The sequence below is a fragment of the Antechinus flavipes genome, chromosome 3, assembly GCF_016432865.1.
Source record: "Antechinus flavipes isolate AdamAnt ecotype Samford, QLD, Australia chromosome 3, AdamAnt_v2, whole genome shotgun sequence".
In the NCBI taxonomy this organism is placed as follows: Eukaryota; Metazoa; Chordata; class Mammalia; order Dasyuromorphia; family Dasyuridae; genus Antechinus; species Antechinus flavipes.
The window spans coordinates 255,509,484-255,531,940 of NC_067400.1; the positions used below are offsets into that span (position 1 = coordinate 255,509,484).

Genomic DNA, 22,457 nt, shown 5'->3' on the forward strand with positions numbered 1-22,457 from the left:
TATATCTATATGCCTACATTCTATGTGACTTGTATATGAGCTAAGAACAATAATATGAGCCTACAGATTCTCCTAGAAATTTTTTTTTTAAAGAGTAAAATTACATTTTTTTAAAGACTAGTAGAAAAGTACCAGAAGTAACACTACTTCTAATATCTTTGTGACCTTAGAAAAGGCATTTCACTGCTTTGGATTTCAGTTTACTCCACTGTAAAATGAGAGGATTAGATTAGATATTTCCTTCCCACTCTAAATCTATGACCTTGTAATACTTTTCTTAAGCCCCAAAGGCAAAATACTCTGTCATTTAAACTACACATGCTTATAGTAAGAATCTTTAGAAAATGAAAGAATTTAAACAGGTGATAAATCTTCATTGGTTCTTCACTGCCTCTAGAACAAAATACAAAATCCTTAGCTTGGCATCTAAAGACCTTCCCAATATGGCTCCTGCCCATCTTTCCAATCTTATTTCAGATTATTCCACTTAATGTACTCTTCTGTCAAACTAGTTATTCTCTTTGCGGGACCTTTCATCATCCCCTTCTATCTTTTCTGTACATGTGGTCATCCATTTTTAGGATGTACTCTCTCTTCACCTCTATCTTAAAAACCTAATTTCCTCCATAATACAGGATGTCACCTTTCACATTCTGGATCCCTCCTTTTTTTGTGTGTTATCTCTCTTTTGAAATCATTATTATATATTTTGAATTTATTTCTATATCACATTCCTCACTGTAGAAGAGACTCCTAATAGAATGTTAACTCTTTGAAGGTAGGAACTGTGTCATTTGTGCCTCTGTATTTCAAGGACCTAATATAGTACTTTTCACTTAGGAGGGCTTAATAAATATGCATTGAATTGAAGTGAGAGTGAATAAAACCACAGCACATTCTTACATAATTCTCTAGTGATCTGGAGATTCTATATATCTATGTAGATATATAGAATATATATATAGATAGATAGGAGATTCTATATATCTATATCTATATAATTTAGTTATAGTCATGTGCCTGCTGAATTGTTTCTCTTTAAAAACCAACCAACCAACCAATTTTCTACTCCTGGGTTGATATTTGTGCAATTTCTTCTGGGCAAACTCTCAAGTTGTTGGATTATGTCTCCAACACGTGATAACAGGATATTTCAACCACTTTACTATTATTATTCTTTGGCTGCTGCTTAGTTCTGAAACTTAAGTTAGCTTTACAACCTATGTTTATGGAGATAATTGGGCCAGGCCCTCCTCATTGGGAAGCTCTAGGTAGTAGAAACTACTGGCTCCTTGATCTTTAAAAGAAAATTCAAGCCTGCCCACACTTGGCCTAGTGATGAGACTCAATGAGGCCTTTGATGATCATTGTTTGGTTTTTTCACTTTCTTCTTACAGGAAATAAGAGATTGCCTGGAGCCTAGCTAGAAAATAGCCTGGTAAAGAAAATGAGGCACAGCCTACCTGCCCATTGAATTTGCCAAATACCTTCATGTTCATGTCTCCTGGACCGCTTATTTTTGCTCTTCTGATGCTGGAACACGGATTAAGTTGGCATTCATTTTTGTCCAAGGGGAGTTCTTTGGTCCCATCTTGGCCCATCAACTGCTCTTAAACAATTATATGTATTTCAGTGCACTGGACTTGGGTAATCTTTCAGCAGTCTCTTACAGACTTCATGATGAGGTATCTGATCTTAATTTTGTTTGAGCCTGCACAACATTATAATGTTGCTTTTAGGAGAAAGTCCTTTCCACAGCACAAATGGAGCAGGAGAAAAGATTCTGTTGTACAGATTTTCACAAGTAATATGCAAGATATTTTCAATAGAGCTAGACTAATTGTTAATCTTGCTACTTCCATACTTGAAAAGACCCAATTAATTTAAATATATATTTGGATATATTAATTTATACATATCATATATATAAGTATGTATATATATATATACACACATTTAAAGTTCTTATTTAAAGTCTAAAGTTCTTATTTTTTTAATTTCTCATAACGGAGCAAACAGACATAACTCATATAAACAAAAAAGTCTTTGGGGTCCCTTGGTATCTTTTCAGAGAGTAAAGGGATATTAAAAGCAAAAAGTTTGAGGACTATAGGTATAGTAGATAAGGAGATGGCCTCAGAAAGATTTGAGGCCCTACCTGTAGCAAAAACTGTTTTTTCCTAATCACTTTCTCCTTATAGGTTAAGGTTTTGTGAAATCTCTTTCAGATTAGTAGGAACAAACTCCCTCTATGCCCCTGGGTTTAATGACCATATTCTTAATATTATGTTTTTACTAAGCAAAAGAATTATAAATGGTAACTTCAAATCTCAGAGCAATTGTCAATAACCACATTTCCTGTAATGGCAAAATCACAAAAAGAGCAAAATATACAAACATACATGTGTGTTTGTGTGTGTGCGTGCATGTGTGTATGTGTATGTGTGTGGTGGTGGTGATGGTGATGATAGTAGTAGTAGTAGTAGCAGTAGTAGTAGTAGTAGCAGTTATTGTAGTAGAGTGAATTACAGGTTTGTCCACACTTATGAGGATAAATGGGGAGTGATCCAGATAGAGTAGAAACTTTTCCCAGACTGGAATTCTATCTGGGATTAGGGCAGGCAGTTCCAATCTAGGGTTAGATTATAAATAAAGTATCTTTCCATAGAAATTAAATTAAATTATTTTTCAAGGAGAGAATGTTGAGATTCAAAGGAGAGCCCAAAATAGTTGGAGTTCCAGACTGGTTTTGTGAGATGTCTCAAAAGAATTTGCAGGCTCTGATTCATCTTCAAGTCAAAGGGCAAAGTTTATTATAATTGTAACGCCAACTGAAGTTCCAAAAGCATTTAGCAAAGAACCAAGAATGAGAAGATAAATTTATAGAAAAAAGTTAGAGAGGCCAGGTGCTTCGTGTTACTGATTTGCTAATTTTATGGCTTACAGGTAAGTTTTAGGGGTGGCCTATTCATTATTGTCTCAGGAAATTTGTTATCACTGAACAAAAGATTATTTGACAGTCAGCAATGTTTGTTGGATTATAGTATTCTTAAGATTAGGGGATCCGACGGTTATTATGACATTTCCCCTAAAAGCTACACTCCATCAAGACCACTGTATTTTCCTGGTTTCTGTCATCTCTGTCTTACTTAGGGGAACCTGTTATAAAGGACTCCTCCCACCCATTATATTTATTCCCTTCTTGCAGAATCATAAAACATGATGCCTGGAGAATGTATGGCATATGTTGTGTCTAACTGTGTGTGGCCTTGTGGAATTAAATAAAATTTCCCAAATCCCACAACTAGTTAGAAGCTGTAAGAACCAGGACCAATATGTCTTAACTCCAAGTTCAGTCCTCTTTTCATTCTTCCATTTATGTCTCTTATATTGTGCTGTCTCTCTTGCCCACCCCTCCCCCCAAATAACTTATATTTGTATAGTACTTTTCATTGAGGTTCCTTTTTCCCAAAAAACAAAATTTATTAGAGGTTTAACTGGTGGGGGGAGGGGAAGTGCTGGGCTTGAAATCAGGAAACTCATCTTCATGAATTCAAATGTGGCCTTAGACACTTACTAACTGGGTGATCCTGAGTAAGTCACTTAACCCTGTTTCCTTTGGTTTCCTCATCAGTAAAATGAACTAGAGAAGGAAATGGCAGTTTCTTTGCCAAGAAAACCCCAAATAGAGTAATGAAGTATTGGACACAATTGAACAGCAACAACCACAATAAAAATGGGAAGTGTAGTGGGGAATGGTGGGGTTGGAATCAGGAGGGACCAGAGTTTGAAACCCATACATGATAGTTCTATGGATGCTGGCAAGTCACTGAGCCTTAGTTTCCTTACCAGAAAAATGTGTATAAGAATATATGCATGTGTATGAATAAAAATGAATATCTACTTCACAAGAGTTATTATGAGGGTAAATAACATAATGGACATAAGTGCTTTGCTAACTTAAAGGCATGAATGTCAGCTATGATTTTCTAGCTGAAAGTTGACCTAATAAAATTATATAATATTTAAAATGTCCAACACTTTTTGGCTGACTCTTATTAATGATTTGTATAAATTCAACTGACCATGGAACTGGGGAAGAGCAGCAAAAAAATGTTTTCAATTTTCCCATAAATGTCTCATTCAGTCTCATTGCTTTGGGCTTATTGTGTCTTCTTGAATTCTCAACAGTCACACCTCTTTCTGGCGTTCTTAGGACTGCAAAAATACAAGATATTCCTGTTCCAAGTTGCAGTCAGTTTGATGGAAAAAGAGTGAAATTGTTTTCCTTTGATATCTGAAATAATGGCTCATTTTAAAGGTATATCTATGAGATGCTAAAGCTTACTTCTGTATGGTTTATCAGAATTGGTTTTTAATCCGTTTTCACAGAACTGTTTTAATAAAAGGACTTGTCAGGATTCTACACCTTTCTGATTCAAAAGCATTTGTCCTAATGTCTTTCTCTCAGAAATTTCCCAGTGCTCATCCATTGATCTGATCTCCTGGATTTCCTCAGGTTCTGTTAGGCTACAGAATTTCAAATGTCTACATTCCCTATTCTCTCTTCTTTTTTAAAAAAAATATTTTTCCCAATTACATGTAAAAAAACAACATTTTTTGTTATACATGTACATTCATTTTTTTTACATATTTCCTTATGAATCATGTTGACAGAAGAAAATCAGAATAAAAAGGAAAAACCACAAGAGAAAAAAAAAAAACCAAGAAAAAGAGAAAAAAAAGTGAACACAATATATGCTGATTTACATCCAGTCTGCATATATTCCCTATTCTCAACTAACAGAAGAATATATTCCTACTTAATAATGTACTTTTCTTAGCTTAAAGGCTTAAAGGTCTCTCACTGCATCTGAGGTCATGACCTGTCAATCTATCTATGTCTTGCTGCTGGACTCCAAATGACTTGGGAGAAAAGAAAGGGGCTGATGACTTTGCACTACCCACCTTTAGTTAAATTCAACTAACTTGAAAATCAAGACATTGGTCATTGGTCCTCTTCAAAAATGAAGGAGGAACAACAACACTTTTCTCAGGCTAGGTTAATAGATCCAGAGTGGGGAGAGATCTCAGAAACCATTTAATTCACTTTCCTCATTTAACAGATGAAAAAATAAAGAAGCAAAGATGTGAAATGACTTGCCAAGGTCATACAGGTAACTTGGGAGTTGGAGAAAAACACAATGGAATTTGAATACAGATCATTTATTTCAAAGCCACTGACTTGCTTCAATATAACATGGTGCCTCCTCATACCCACTATTCCTAAATAAAGACTGGGTGCTTTTTGGAGAGAAAAGCTAAAAATCTGAAATCCTGAGTAGACTTCAGCCCCAAATTACAAAATAAATTCCCAATAACATCTTTAATAAAAATATCTGATTGAAACTGAAATAGAAGACAGGTTTTTTGACACCCAACTTTGAGTTTTTAACACAAGAGGATACTTTAACAAACTGTGGGACCATATACAGAAAATGGAACTATCATATCTGTTTTCTGTTTAATTTTATCTATTTTTCCATGTACTTATAAACTTAATATAAAGTTGATTTCCAATGATTACATATAATCTGTATTTTGGGGAAGGGGGAGATATTTTTACCTCAGTTCTTAATCCATTTTGACAAAGTGTTATAATTATAGCAATACTTACCAAATTGAGGAAGATAATCTTTTTCAAAAGAGCAGATGTCCTTTTCAGCTGCTGTTCTACCATAGGTTGCAGAATAAATGTTGAGAAACTTTGTCTCGTGGCAGTGAAGTTTTAGCTCTTCGTTTTCACAGACAGTTTTAGTCTTGAATTCATCTGAAACCAAAACAAAATGAGGTAGTACCATAAGAAGTGGCTTTTTTGGCTGCCTTTATAAGTTCCTACCAGTTTTCACTCCTGCTACTCAAAGAATGAATGAAAAACTTGATTCTTAGCACCTTTTATCCTTTTTTTTCTGTTATACTGTCACAATGTCTACAGGAGGTATTGTAAAAGGAAACTCTTTCAATGGATCTGTAATCTGATTGATAAAGTTAGATCTTCCACTGGTGAAGAGCACAGCTGATCCAAGGCTTCTCATCCTGTCCAAATTTTGTCCATGTTCATACATAAATCCTTCCTAGAGAATCTAATAAATCAATCAAAAGGCATTTATTTCATGCCTATTGTATGCAAGAAACTGAATTGTATGCATCTTCCCCCTGATTCTCCCTCATTTCATTCTAACAACGTGATATAGCAACTGTTTCTGCAGATATTGCAGCACCTGCCTGCTCAGTCACCATAGCTACCAGAAAATCCAGAAAACAAAATTCTAATCACCAAAGTACTTGGTACTGTTAAATAATTCAAAGTTAGAAACGGATGATGTTATCAGTGGAAATGACATGAAAAGAGATGCATCATCACCTGCTTTAAAGGTGGGTGTCTATAAAATGGTGCATTTTAAAATCTGACTTGATATCGAATACTACTACATTTTCTGCCTTCTATTAGGAAATGATCACCTTAAAATCAGGAACTGGTTGGGGCAATGAGGTGGCAAAATGGATAGAGCACAGTCCTGAAGTCAGGAGGACGGAAGTTCAAATCCAAAGTCAGACCCTGACACAAGTTGTGTGACCCTGAGGAAGTAACTTAACCTGATTGCCTTGCCAAAAGAAATAAATCAGGGACTGGTTTGCTTTACATGCATGCATGTAAAGGAGTGTGTGTGTGTGTGTGTGTGTATGTATGTGTATATATGTATACATATGTGTATGTGTATATATAAAGACATACACAGTAGGTGTATACATATATGTATATAGAATATATACATCGCTATATACACTGATAGATATAAACATATTTATTTTTAACATTAATTTTTTAAAAATTTAAGTTCCTAATTTTCTTCTTTCTTCCAGTTCCTCCTCCACCTTTTGAAGAAGCAAGCAATATAGAATCAATTTTGTGAAATCATGCAGAATATATTTCCATATTAGCCATGTCGAGAAAAGAAAAAAAAGCAATATTCAGCATAATATTTTGTATATAGCAAGTATTTAATGCATGCTTTCTCATTCATTCTTTCAATAAAGTTTCTCTAATATACATTATAATTATAAAATTATATAAATATGTAAATATAAATATATATAAAATATATAAATATAAAAAGGCATTCAGTTTCTCTCTAGTCCATTAATATAACTAAGGATTAAGAAATGTTAATGTATAATACAAAGTGTTAATATTTAATGGTCCCCTGATACATTGTTGGTGGAATTGTGAATACATCTAGCCATTCTGGAGAGCGATTTGGAACTATGCTCAAAAAGTTATCAAACTGTGCATATCCTTTGATCCAGCAGTGTTACTACTGGGCTTATATCCCAAAGAGATACTAAAGAAGGAAAGGGACCTGTATGTGCAAGAATGTTTGTGGCAGCCCTCTTTGTAGTGGCCAGAACTGGAAACTGAGTGGATGCCCATCAATTGGAGAATGGCTGGATAAATTGTGGTATATGAATGTTATGGAATATTATTGTTCTGTAAGAAATGACCAGCAGGATGATTTCAGAAAGGCCTGGAGAGACTAACATGAACTAATGCTGAGTGAAATGAGCAGGACCAGGAGATCATTATATACTTCAACAACAATACTATATGATGATCATTTCTGAAGAACGTGACCCTTTCAACAATGAGATGAACCAAATCAGTTCCAATAGAGCAGTAATGAATTGAACCAGCTACACCCAGCGAAAGAACTCTGGGAAATGAGTAGGAACCACTACAAAGAATTCCCAATCCCTCTATTTTTGTCCACCTGCATTTTTGATTTCCTTCACAGGTTAATTGTACACTATTTCAAAGCCCGATTCTTTTAATACAGAAAAATAACTGTATGGACATATATGCATATATTGTATCTAACATATACTTTAACATATTTAACATGTATTGGTCAACCTGCCATCTGGGGGAGAACATGGGGGGAAGGAAGGGAAAAATTGGAACAAAAGGTTTGGCAATTGTCAATGCTGAAAAATTACCCATGCATATATCTTGTAAATAAAAAGCTATAATAAAAAAAAATACTTAATGATCCCTTTACAAAGTGTGTGACCCCAATGGCCAACCAAAAAAATGCCCATGGCCCACTAGACATCCTTAACTGACAGGTTATTTATCAGTCTGAGATTATTGTAGAAGAGGATTCTACTTCCTACCAGAAAGTAATGAGGTAAGAAGCTGAGTTTCTACCCACATTGCCTCTATCTAGTCTCTATTTACCTAGAAGCTATTATTCCATGTAAAAGTTAGAGCATCACTTTAACAGGAGACTCTGAGACACAATTGAGGAAGCAAAGACACATATTTCAGGCATATACAAATTCAGAGAGAAAGTCACAAGCATGAAAACAATTTCAAAGAGTGTCATCTCTGTCAGCAAAGAATACCAGATATAGACTCAAGAAAGGGCTAGCCTGACAATTGGGGGTTAGGAGCTCTGTAAGCTTCCACAACAGAAAAAGAACTTCAAAGTCTGGCACTATCAGAAGCGTGAGCAATCTTAATCACACTGTTCCCTACTTGTTTGTTTTACCGCTACTGTACTCTGAATTTGAATTCACTTTTCCCAAGGATGTTGTTATGTATTAGGAAAGTGGACCTTAGATTTATTAGTTAAATATTGTATAGCTACTGCTATTCTAAGAGCTAATGTGCCTACTGGCTGAACAGTGGGGATTTGTAATCTATAATATCAGGAATATTACCAAAAGGTAATATGAGAACCTGAAAATAGTCATCCTGCCTGGGATAACCCATTCTGCAAATCTGTAAAGTTTCCAATTCTCAGTTACCAGGTATAGCTCTCTCTTTATTACATAGCCAGTCTAAATAGTGATCCTGAGACTTAAATATTTCCAGTCCTAATAACCACTCTGCGAATTTAAGAATTATCAGAAATGTACTGCTACTGATGGCATCATCCTGGCACCTGAAAGCACAAGCCATGATTGAGCTGGTCTGAAGATTTGGATGTTAATTGTTGCTCAGACGGTGTAGGCTGAAATAAAAGTGAAATTTGGTCAGCTGTCTCACTGAGTCTTTTCTGTCTTCTAGGAGAGTTTAATAGAAGTGGTGGGCTATTGGTTCACGTTTTAAAGTATTTGTCAACCATCATTACGTACTTACTAAGTTTCTGGAATTGTGCAAAATACTAAAGATGTATAGAGGATCTTAAAGGTCTTTTATGTTTTAATTATTTTTTTTTGGTGGTGATGGAAGCAATAAATAGCAGTCACATACTTAACATTCATTACTTTATACATTGAGAAACTTTTATAGAAGGAATTTTGGGATATCCTAGACATGTCATATCTGGATTTCACTTAAAAGAATTTCCCCAGGACTCTGAGGTAGGGGCATAATGAGCCACATAAGGTGAGAAAAAGCTTGAATTCCGTCTCTCTGGGGTCAGGATTTTTAAGGACTGAATAAGATCGATGTGAGCCCAGAGTTGGGACCTGGTACTTTTTTTTTTTAATCTGAAGAACTAAAACCAAAACAGTGCTGTATGTCTCATAAATAATATCAAAGTTTAGCCTGTTTTCAAAAGGCAACAGTAAAGCAAATAAAAGGCACCGATAGGCACACCAAATATAACATTCTTCCAAATAGGAGGGTATAAAAAGAAATGTAAATGCCTTTTCCAAGTCAAAGGTGGTCCAAAATGGTTGTTGTCTTTCTTACCCAAAGAGGACCAAAATGACAAAATGTTGGAGTCAATGTATAGTGTCTTCAACTATGGTTGATATGAGCTAGGAAGGCTTTACTACAGTTTGGGCACAAATAGTCTGCATGAATATTTGGGATGGAACTGTTTCTAAATTTGCCTATTTCATGTTTCTTTCGAGCTACTATAAAAAAAAATAATAAAAAAATAAAAATAAAAAAATTTAAATAATGACAAAATCCATCCAAATAACTTGACAATGGTTTCTTTTATTTAATTTTCATCAAAATTTCTAGAATCAGATAAGCTTTTAAAATTGCTTGTAATATATATATATATATATGCACATATGTATATTTAGTGATATTACTTTGATCTTTGGCTATCCAAGACTGAAACAAAGAAAACACATTCACTACATACAGTGGGAATAAATAAGTTGCAACATATTATCAGTAATGATTTGAATGCTAAAAGCCCAATAAAGAAAAACATCTATAATGTAGGTGAGCTGAAATGAGTGAAAATTAACATTTGGACAGCCAGCATCTTAAAGTGATATCTATGAATCATTCAAAGAAGTATAGAAAATCTTTAGTCTGTTACATAACTCTTCTGTGAAAGATTTATGGGAAAATATGCCCAAACAAATGACGAGATTAAAAAGGCAGTGCATCTGTATCAATGGAAGGAGTACTACCATTGATAATATCATGAATATGTTGAAATACAGTAAAAATTACTTCAGTTTATTAAAAGTAACAAATGAGTTACTTCGATAAGAACATAGCATAAAATTAAAACAAAGTAACATAATCATGTAACATTCTATTATTTAAAGAACATCAGAGAACGTTTTTCCAATGATTTTTAGAGTAGGAGGAAGCATTAATTGTAGAACCTCACATGTCCAAACTGAAACAGCAATATACAACCAGACAGAGACAGAGTTAAGACAAGGGATTTCTGTACTATGACTATGATTTTGAAAAATTGTGTGCTTCTTTGGGTCACTCTCCCCATAGAGGATGTGGCCATTCACTACAATGCACATAATTTGACATCACAAAAATAGTAACTATATGTCATAGAGATCAGAACTTTCTGACATTTAACATATACAGTAGAAGTTACAATATTATATTTTTCAAATGTTCATCATTGCACCTTTCAGCACTCTAGGCAGTTACACACCATACCCATACCTTGTCTTGATTTAGATACGTTCATAAAGTTATATAAAAAGAGTATTTTTTAAAGTCACTTATATTGGGAATTACAGAATTCTCCTCATGAACTTGAATAAAACAAATAACCATAACAAGTCATAAGACCCTCAAATATATGCCCACAAAAAAGTTACTTACTAGGTTTGCATTTAAAGGAGACCAAGAGGTATTTAGTAGTTCCTGGACACAGGTCAGGTCCAAAAACACGACTATTGACAAGAAGTTGGCAGGCTCTCTGGTTCTGGCACTCATCCAGTACTTTCTAAAATAATAAGTAAAAAGGGATAGCCTTGAAAAATATACAAATCTGTTACCCAGCTAAAATCTGAGCCGCAATTGTATTCCGAGAAGGAAAGGAAACATTTTGTTGCACTGCAAAACAATGGTTGGCTTTTGGTGGTGATTGTGGGTAATCAGGCTGGCTCTCTATCTCCTACTGCTTAAGTAAAGGGAAAATACCTAGTGAAATATTGGCAAACCCAGGTCAGAAAACCACACCCATCAAGTTCTATTTATTACATCTTTACTAGTAATCCTAAAATAAAGGTCAAGGGCTAAACAAGTACTAGAGAACGAGCAAAATCAGAAAAAGTTCCAGCTAGGAGCAGGAGCTTGCTGATAAATGTTTAATAAATGGTCTTTGCATATGGGTGTGTATGTATATGCATGTATGTATGTTTGCATGTATATCATACTTTTAAGTTTAATCTACAAAACCTCAAGATTTTCTTCATCATTTTCGAAAGTCTAGACAGTCACAAAATAAGTCAAGGCCTTAGGAGTGATGTTTGCCAATTTTGAGTGTAAATGTTCACTCTGAAAATTGAACTCCTGGATCTCAAACTGGTATGAACTGACTTCAGCAAACCTCTGGTTAGAAGGAACTTTAGCAATTATAATTTTCAACTCTTTTCAGCTCATAAATAAGGCAAATATGTTTTTAAAAGGTTACGTGATCTGGTTAATGTTTCACAGTTAATTCCTTATCTTTGGTATGATCCCTTCACAATAAGATGGAAAGAAAGAAGAGTTTCACCATCTGTAGACATTTAGAATTCCAAATTCTACTTTTGTCTTCTATATTTATTAAACAAGACCACAAAGTTATATGTGATATTGATTTTCTCTTCCAAAATTTAAAACAAAAAATCTTTGGGACACATTTCTTTTGTGGTATAATTTTCACATTTCCAGTATAATACTCTTCAAATCTCTCTCCAAAATTTGGTTTAGCAGCTTTCCATCATGCTTGTCTGTGTGTCCCTCTTTCTTATAATCAGTTTACATGTATCTTAATGAATCTATTTTGCAAATGCACATCAAAGGCTATTTGTCCCAAATAAGGTTCTTTTACAGCAGTATTCCAATATCTAGTTATAAAATGTAATAAATAAGTACATGCAACTTTGACTTGATCCAGTAAAAGGACTTTGCTATAAAATTAGTCTCTTAAGAATTCTGTTCATGCCTTCTAGTATTCCTTTGGCTGAATGTCAGAATGAAATTAGCAAATATTTTCAAGTCTTTCTTTTTCTATTTTCCTTTTCTCATTATAATGGACTAAATGTCTCTGTGGGCCTGTTTGTCCACATCAAACAATATCATTTTACACATCAGCTATAAAGCAAGATCCAAGCTAAGTCAAGAACCTGACTCAGGAAATTACAAAATTTCATGAGATTGCAATTTTTGTCCCCTGATAATATCTGTACTTTCACATGGCCTTAGGGTCATTGTTAAATTATCCAGGCCTTTAGATAATACTAGAGGAGAAGCAAGCTGTACTTTCAGAAAAGACTCTATTGAAAGTACATTACAGTCTTTCTTGTCTAATAAATAAAGTAGGGATTTCCTGTTGATATTCACTCATGCACTACAAGGATTGTTATCATTTCTGTGGGAATACTTGGATCTATCTTCTGTGGTGACATTCAGCCTAGCCTCAAGCTACCAAAGTCAAATTAAAAGGCACCAAAATAACCATTTGTCTCTAAAACAAGATGACTGAATTTTGAGATGTTAACATCAAAGAATATTCTGATAATTATTTTTTTATTATTCCCGGTCAATGGTCTGTACAAGAAGGATAGGCAATTAATTGCCTGTACTATAGAATTATAAAGAATTATTGTACTATACCAAACACAAGACTTTGAAAGAGGTGAAATTTTCAGGTTTTGGAGTTTCCCATAAAATTTCTGTTTGGACCAAGGAAGACAGTAGACTGACTAAGCGCCAGGATTTGCTATGCCAGGAACTATAGTGACAGAGGAGAATAATAGAATAGACCACAAATCATGCTACTTTCAAAATACATAGTTGAGAAAAGGAAGCAAGAAGAAATATACTTAAAGACCTCTGAGGGCCATATATTGACAATTTTTAAAATGCAAAATTATCAATGATTTATTGTATTTTAATTTGTTTTGTTAAATATTTTCCAATTATATTTTAATCTGGTTATATTTATATTCAGGAGTATTCTCTGAGTGTTTGACATCACTAAGCTCCAGTAGAAAAGTCTAGAAATTAATTTCAGACATACTAATTTTAGTCACTCAATGTAATCCAAAAGGAAGAGTGGAGGGGAAATTGCATAGGTTTCTCATGTTAGATGTGATTTCAGAGGAATATTTTAGGAAGGAAAGAAGGAAGGAAGGAAGGAAGGAAGAAAGGAAGGAAGGAAGGAAGGAAGGAAGAAAGAAAGGAAAGAAGGAAGGAAGGGAGGGAGGGAGGGAGGAAGGAGGGAGGGAAGAAGGAAAGAGGGAAGGAAGGGAGGAAGGAAGGAAGAAAGGAAGGGAGGGAGGAAGGGAGGGAGGGAGGGAGGAAGGAAGGAAGGGAGGAAGGAAGGAGGAAGGAAGGAAGGAAAGAAAGAAGGAAGGGAGGAATGAGGGAAGGAATGAAGTGGGGAAGGGAGGAAGGGGGAAAAGAGGGAAGGAAGGAAGGGAGGGAGGGAAAGAAGGAGGAAGAGGAGGAAGGAAAGAACGAAGGTACTAGGAAGTAATTATTATGCACTTAACTACGAGTAAAGCACTACACCAAGTTAAGACTTTACAATATCAGGGGTCCTCAAACTATGGCCCGCGGGCCAGATGCAGCAACTGAGGATGATTATCTCCCTCACCCAAGGTTATGAAGTTTATTTAAAGGCCCACAAAACAAAGTTTTTGTTTTTACTATAATCCGGCCCTCCAACAGTTTGAGGGACAGTGAACTGGCCCCCTATTTAAAAAGTTTGAGGACCCCTGCAAGTTTACATATATTACTCCATTTGATCCTCAACAACCCTCTCAGATAGATGTTATTATTACCTCCATTTTAAAACTGAAAAAACTGAAATAGTCTAGAGTCACACAGCTAGTAAGAGCAAATTTGAACTCAGATCTTTTTGAAATCAAGTCCAACACTGTACAAGGTAATGGAAAGAGAAAAAAGAAGGGTTCAATCCTGCCTCTGATGTTCATGTGCTGCCTAAACATGGGCAAGTGATATAGCCTCTTTGAACCTCAGTTTTCTCATCAATAAAATGGGAATAATAAGAGCACCTATTTCCCTGGATTGTTGTGAGGATCAAATAAGTTAATGTATATAAAGTGCTTTGTAAAACTTAAAGCACTCTCTAAATGTTAGTTATTTTAATTGTTTTATTATTATTATTCATATCTGTTCTTCTCCCCTGCCCTTAAATAGGATAGGAGCATTTTTTTTTAAACCAAAGGCTTCCAATGGCTAATCTATTTTCCTGTTTGTTCTCTAGTACAATCCAGACATACTATATAAAAGGATACTTCAGGAAATTTTTTTTTTATCTAAAGTCAAGTCAAAGGACCTGGATTTCTTACTCCTTGTATGACTTTGAACAAATGCAGTTTACTTCCCTAGGCCTTATGTGTTTGCCTAACAAGATATATGTATTGTTTATCCAAAAGTATTATTAATGTTTCTTTCCTATCAAAGTTCTTATACAGTCCATGGACTGTAAAATTGAAACTTAATCTAGTTGTACCTCATGTTATACAGTAGAAGTTTGAGCAAATTAAACTGAATTTTTGTAATTTGAATAATATTTAACTTATTCTTAGAAAGATTTTGATAGAAAGCATTCTGCTATAAATTTCTTTGTAAAACAAATGATCTTTTCATGCCCAACTATGAATTGGTCATTTGTACAAGTCTAGATTCTTATGGATCAGGTTTGCTCTAAAGTGAGGTACATATGAATTTTGTATTGCATATGTATCTGATGTATATTCATGCACATCTGTATGTATTTTAAACATCATGCTAGCATTCAGAAAAAAAATCTACAAAGTGTAATACCTGCAGAGCTGTGGGTGCCATACAGGTTAAATGGTCTTGCATCATGGTTGCAGGCTGCTGTGAATTACACATTTGATAATCTTGACCATAAAATGCTGACTGGACACTAATTGTAGAATGTCGAGGACACTGAAGATTCAACCGGTTACCATCACAAGCATACACGGTGTGGTTTTGTAGAAGTTTGGTTAGATAACCTAGAAAATAGTTAATAGTTAATGATACAGGAATATAATTTCTTCAAATATTAGGAAAATAAGAGGCACAATGGAATCTCAAGGGTTCTTGCTCTAGAAGACATTAACTTGCTTTTTAAAAATCTTATATTTTAAAAATTTATTTTATATTTATTTTAAATTAAATTCATTTAATAACAAATTAAATAAATTTTATTTAAAATAAATTTAAAATTATTAATGAATAATATAATAATAAATAAAATAAGATTGATTTTAAATTTAAATTTTTTTAAATATTTTGATAACTGTTTTTTAATATAATTGAGAGAAGCTAGCTGTCACAGTAGATAGAGAACATTGGACCTGGAATCCAGTCAGAGAAACCTGAATTCCAATTTGGTCTAGATATTTACTAGCTGTGTGACCCTGGGAAAGGCACTTCAACCTTTTTGCTTCAGTTTTCTCAACTGCAAAATGTGTAAAATAGCACCTATCGACTGTTGTGAGGACCAAAAGAGATCATATTTGTGAAGCACTTAGTACATAATCTGGCACACAATAAGTACGATATAAATATTAGCTATTATTATAATTGGCTTCCTTTATAATCCTGTGTATTTTATTTTATACTTCTAAAATCATTCTGAGAAAGGATCCATGGCATACAAGAAAAGTTAAGAAACCCTGGCTGTAGAGAATTAGACTTGTAGTCAAGGGCATTTGGGTTTAAATTCCACCTCAGATCATTTCTGGTTTGTGAGCAGGAGTAAATCATTTACCTTTCTCACTTTTTTCATCTGTAAAATGGGAATAATAATACCTACTTCATAGGATACTGTTGTGAGGCTCAAATGAAATGATGTCAAGTGCTTTGTAAACTTTAATACAATATATAAATGTGATCTCTTATTATTATTATTTTACTGAAGCAATTGGGGTGAAGTGACTTTCCCAGAGTCACACAGCTAGTAAGAGTTAAGTGTCTGAAGGTGGATTTGAACTCAGGTCCTCCTGACTCCAGAGCTGGTGCTGTATCTGTTGCACCATCTAGGTGTCCCATTTATCATTATTTTCAACAGACAAAAGCTTACTTTTCATTGTGAATAGCAACAGAGTCATCTTGGCTAATGATTTGAGGAGAATATTCATAAAATTAAGCCTACTGTGATGGGAAATTATGAATAAAATCATTCCTTAGAGTCTGGGGTCCTATGTTACTAGGAAGCTATAAACTTTCAAAAAATGTATGCAGCTTGACTCTCTACTGCCTAGTAATACTTGTAAAAAATTTTTCTCAAAAGTGAGGATTAAGTCAAGACCTAGAGTTATCTCAAAGGTTCTAAAGTACCTATTGTTACAGGAAGAAACACCCCCACAAACTCAAGGATTTCTGTGTAAACGCCACTTAGGCACGTAGCTGCCTGCCCTGAGTGAGTCATACTCAAATTCTCTTATCGTCGTCCATTGGCTAGTGCCATGCATTCTTGTATGGACAGGATACATGTTTATTACAGAACAGTTCCTGTGACAATTGAGTCATGAAAGACCAGGAAAGTTACACATAAAGAAGACCTGTTGGGGCTGAGGTCTCTAAAAAAGAGATAGTGGGAAAGTATAGAAATGGGGAGAACAGAAGAGTCATACCTTCCCAATATTTTCTCCATTGTGATGGGGTTTAATAACTTGAACAACAACAAAAAGAGGCTAGTGCCTCAGAGCTTTTAAGGGTATGTAAGATATTTGGCATCTGGCACTAGAGACTGAATGAACATCATTCAAAAACTACGAGGATAATATGATGGGAGGCCTTTCCCCCCCTTTTGAGGAAAAATGAAAAGCCACAGGAGGTCTGGAATATCTCTCATGAGGACAAAAGGGTTCATCCAAGCTGGGTGAATCCCTTTCCTCTCTCTCACACCTAATGAGGTCAAGAGAGTGAGGTAGCTGGGAAGAGAGCCAGGGACTTTCTGATGAGGTGTGTGGGAGATAAGTTTGTCAACAGTTGGCTTCTAAGAGGGAGGAGAAGTCTTTCTTAAAGAAAAAGGACAAGAGACCTCTCTTGGTGGAGCTAAGATTTCTTCCAAATCCTTCCTATATTGAGTAGCAAAATGGTTCCAAATGAGCCCATTGGTTCTCTAAACCTGACTCAAACTTCCAAATAATTGGAAGGTTTTGTTCTGGAGGAACCACTCTGCCTAACCAGAAACTTTTAATAGATGTGCTATGTTAGATACACAAGTCCTATGTTTGATCCCAAATCTCAAGCCCTCATAGTCTTCTTTTCTCACACTTTTGGGAAACTTTCAGAATAAAGGAAATCATAAGAATATTTGAATTATAATTTATACCAGAAACAAACATCATGAAAAGTACACTTAAGTCTCCCAGTAATTCAGAATAATTAACCATGGAAACACTATCTTCTTCATGTTGCAAGTGTCCAGAGACAAGCAATCAACTTAAGGTAGGCCTTTGAGCTCCATTCCTTCATTTTTGAGAATTTGTACAAAGAAGATGGCACTGGACAAAATGGGCAAGTGGATGTTCTCCACTTTCTCTTTTCCTATCTATATCTTCTTCTATTTCCTGCCCCACCCTTTACAAGGAATTTATGCCTTTAGGCTCTCATATGGTAGCTAGGTGACATAGTGGTTAGAGGGCAGGTCTGAGTCTAGAAGATCTCAGTTAAAATCTTACTTCAGACACTTACTAGCTGTAGTGACCCTGGATAAATTATTTAATCTCTACCTCAGTTTCCTCATCTATAAAATGGGAATAATAGTAAAATGACAATATTTTTAAAGCCCTTAGCAGTATTCAGTTCACTTGTCAAGGAAAGTGTCACCAGACCTGTTCCTACTCCCTATTCTGTCTTTTGCCACAACCTCTCATTTCTTTGTTATTACTGATGAACTATTGATGATGACTTAATGAAAAATTGATTCTTATTCAAATGGTTCTGATTTAATATGCTATCACACCCAAGAAACAGATTAGTATTTGGATAGTAATCTTCTGGGAGATACAATGCCTTAACCCCCAAATCATATTTAAAGCAAGATATTTTGCACATCAAATAGTAGTGTGGAAGGGGAAGGAGGAAGAGCGCAATCATATCATACAGAGTATCCCACAACTATGTTTATGTATAAAACATTGGCACCCACACTGTTCTGGAATAATGACAGTTGGTTCTGCAGCTGATATCCCTCCATCCTCTCTGAGGATGATTGAAGATTAATTTTTATAAGGCCACCACAGTTCCTAATTGGCTGGATATAGAGAATATCAGAAGGCAGAGAAGCACAGTGGAAAGACTTCTGGATGTGGAATAAAGATGACATGAAATTTCAGCTTTGTCATTTACAATTGGATGATTTAGGGCAAAACAGTAGAATATACTAGAACGAATGTTAAATTTAGAATTAGAGGACCTGGATTTGAATCCTGGTTTAGCCACTTACTATCTGTATAACCTTGGGACAAGTCATTTTATCTCTGGGTATCTGTTCTTCATGTGTGTGTTAGGAGACATTTGATTACCTCTCACCTTGCCCCACCTTCAGCTCACTCCTCATAATCAAAGGATGTATGAGTGTTGATGCAGTAACAACATATTAAAACCCAGGAATCACCTTTCTCTAATTGACTCTGCAGAGAAAATCCAATGGCTGGAATGAAAATTAACTCTCTGCACACTTTAAATAGTTAAGCCTTTAGGCAGTTTAGGGAAGGACTGAATGAGACCTGGCAGTAGAGGAGACCTGTGCAGCCTGAAGGGAGAGGAGAAAGCTTCTCTTTGCTTTCCCTCATTTGCCATGGCATCCAGTAATGGCGCTACCTGCCCAGAAGGAGATAGTTCGGGATGAAAGTTGAAGATTCATCCGTTTGCAGAAATTTAGGCAGAAGCCAGCAATCCCCCAAAACACACACACATCTCCATCAAGACACAGACCCAGGGAGGTTGTCACTCAAAGCTAGCTTCGAAGAAGAGTGAGCCAACTAAGTAAGAACTCAAGAGAGAGCCAACTCTGACATTCCAAAGTCAAGCTTCAAAGAGGAACAGACTCTGGGAGCCCAGCTGAGCACGTATAAAACACTGTCCGGTAGAAAGCTTGTATTCAGTGGAATTTTTATGAGGAGTCCACGTGGAAAGAAAGATATTTGAGTCCTGTAGGTCCAGAGCTGTGTGTTGCCACAGTCACATTTTTCAAACTTGTAGGCTTTATTACCAGTGTACTCTAAATCTGCAGATGCTTCTTATAGATGCTACAAGTATTTGTGAGAAACTTAAAAGAGTTTTGTGAGAAGAGAGTTTTTGTGAGAAATTTAAGAGGGGAATGTTTTGTAGCTATTGGTCTTCTTATGCCATCTTAATAAATGTCTTTGCTAAGAGCTAACTCTACTGGCTAATAATAGAAAGCACATAGGTGGGGGGACCTTGAAAGATAATGTTAGAAGTGGACCTAACCTAAGAGTTGCAGCCTTCCTCTATAGACACTACCTGCAAGTACAAGGGTTGCTACATGTAAATAAGGGATGTTAGACTAAATTACCTCTAATTCTGTAAATAGTTTAAATTCTTGGACCTAAGTTTTCTCATTTGTGAAATAAGGAGGTTTGAATGGATAACCTCTAGAAATCCTTTGCAGTTCTAAGAGGAGGGATTAAATGACTTCTAACCAAATTATTTATCTCATATACACTCTCCCCTCCACAACCTATAATGATTGATTATTGTGTTACTGGCCAAACAAACAGAAAGATATCTTAATGTATGGAAGATATTAAATATACCCTTTAAAAATGTAAAATTATTATAGATTAAGATTTACACAGCATTTCAAGGACTTGCTCAAAGGCTATTTTCTTTGTAAAACAGGCTTTAATTCACCACTTAGAAAACAATCAACTCCCCCTCCTCTGACCTTCCATAGAATTTTATAGCCACTTCTGTAATTACACTTTTACACCTTATATGGTATTGTGTAGATATCCACATAGCTCATCTTTTCTCCTAGGGGAGAATAAAACTATTGCAGTGGGAGGCACAGAAAAACTCACTGGCACAAATGGAAACAATACCATTACTATGCCTTTATCACCAAAAGAAGTCAAAGAAAACAGAAAAGAATACATACAGATTTTAAAATACATATATTTACAGAGGCTTTGTCTGTAGTAACAAAAAACTGGAAACCAATGCTTAACAATTGGGGAATGATGAGGAGACATTATGCTACTGAACAAATTATAGTTTATGAATGGAATGGAATAGTATTGTGCCTTAAGAATTAATGAAGGGGATGTTTTAGAAGAAACCTGAAAAACTTATAGGAACTGATGCATTTTGAAGTTAGCAGAATAAAGAGAACTATTAATACCATAACAATACTGTAAAAAACAAGCAACTATGATAGATTCAAAGGACCAACTGTGGTCCTTTGAAAACAGACAACAAAGCAAGTACAAAACAAGATATGTATTTCTGGACATGGCCAATGTGAGAATTTGTTTTTCTTTACTATACATACTTGTTTTATTGGTTTTGTTTTTCTTTCAGTGGTGGGAGAAAGAAAATCAATTTTTGCCCATTAAAAAATTGCTATCAATATCAAGGAAAGCAAATCACTCAATTTCTCTTTGTTTTGTGACAGCATTTGTGACATAAATAGCTTTATTATTTTGTTATTATCTTCTTTAAATCCTATACATGTATGGTCAGTTAAGAATGCTTTATTTCTTAGGTACAAGTTTGTACAATTTCATAGTTTGTTTGTAATCATATATTTACAGCTTTAAGGAAGACAGAAGTACATGATAGTAAATAAGTCAGATTTTTAATCTTGTTAAACAGAAGATCCATGGTGTATTAGATAAAAATCTTTTTTTCATGTGTCCCTGAAGTTTCATTATTTCCAGAAAATGTTTAACTCAGCAATATCTGTGTAAATATGTCTATTGTATACAAGCAGATATGTCCATGATTTTTCTCAAAGCTAGAAATTTCATAAAAGGACTATATTGAAATGCTTTGGCAGCATCTAACAGTCGCTCGGAATTTACCTTTTTATTTTTTTAAAAGATAGATTAGGTGAGATGGATAACAAGCCTTTTGAGACTGCCTTATCTGTTTTCCATAGGCTCACAGAAAGGGCCAACTGGAACCTTTCTGCCAGCTGTTTATCATGTCTCATTTGTGCAAATGGGAGGAAAATGTATTGTTTTGTTTAGTTAAGTGCTCCCTCTCTGTCAATTCCTCAATGTACTGTGTAGAGGACCCCAAATTCTAAAAGATTTTGACAGCTGAGTACAAGCTCTAACAGTTTCAACAATGTAGAAATAATAGCACTTATATAATGCTTTAAAGTTTGCCAAGTACTTTACAAATATATTTCATTTGACCTCCAGAGAAACCCTTGGGAGTCATTGCTATTATTCACCCCATTTCATAGACAATGAAAAGATCAAGTAATTTGTCCAGGATCACACAACTAGTAAATGTCTAAGACAATATCTGAACTCAGCTTTTTCTGAGTCCAAGTCTAACACTCTATTTACCGTGTCACCTAGCTGCCTCACTTATAAACCAAAATCTATTCCATAGATTGAATAGGTGGAGAAGTTCTAGAAGAACTCAATAAAATATTCCAAATTAAATTAACACACACTTGAGTCCTTAGTGACATAAATGCAAAGATAGACATAAGGGAGCACCTCAAAAAGTATGCTGGAAAAGCTGGTTTAGCTTCAAGAAACAAAAGAAACTTATGGACTATAGAGTAGCCTTGTGTTTATTATCATACATACTTTATATAAAAAAATCAGTAGGCACATGAAATATCAAAAAAAAATCATACACACACATACAGTTGGTTCTATTCTGACAGAAAACAATTGGCTGATAATATTAAAGACATTTTTGAATGAGTTGTCCATGGGCAGCTGAAACAATGTCACATTAAAGGAAAAATTAAAAATAATAT

At 34.9% G+C, this 22,457-nt stretch overlaps 1 protein-coding gene across 1 annotated transcript in view; it reads right to left on the reverse strand.

Moving 5' to 3' along the window:
• EVA1C (eva-1 homolog C) overlaps positions 1-22,457 on the reverse strand; it is an 82,582-nt gene that overhangs the window by 34,440 nt on the left and 25,685 nt on the right. The window contains 3 exon segments of the mRNA XM_051984970.1: positions 5,678-5,830; positions 11,111-11,234; positions 15,293-15,489. Coding sequence (XP_051840930.1) covers positions 5,678-5,830; positions 11,111-11,234; positions 15,293-15,489 — 474 coding nt within the window.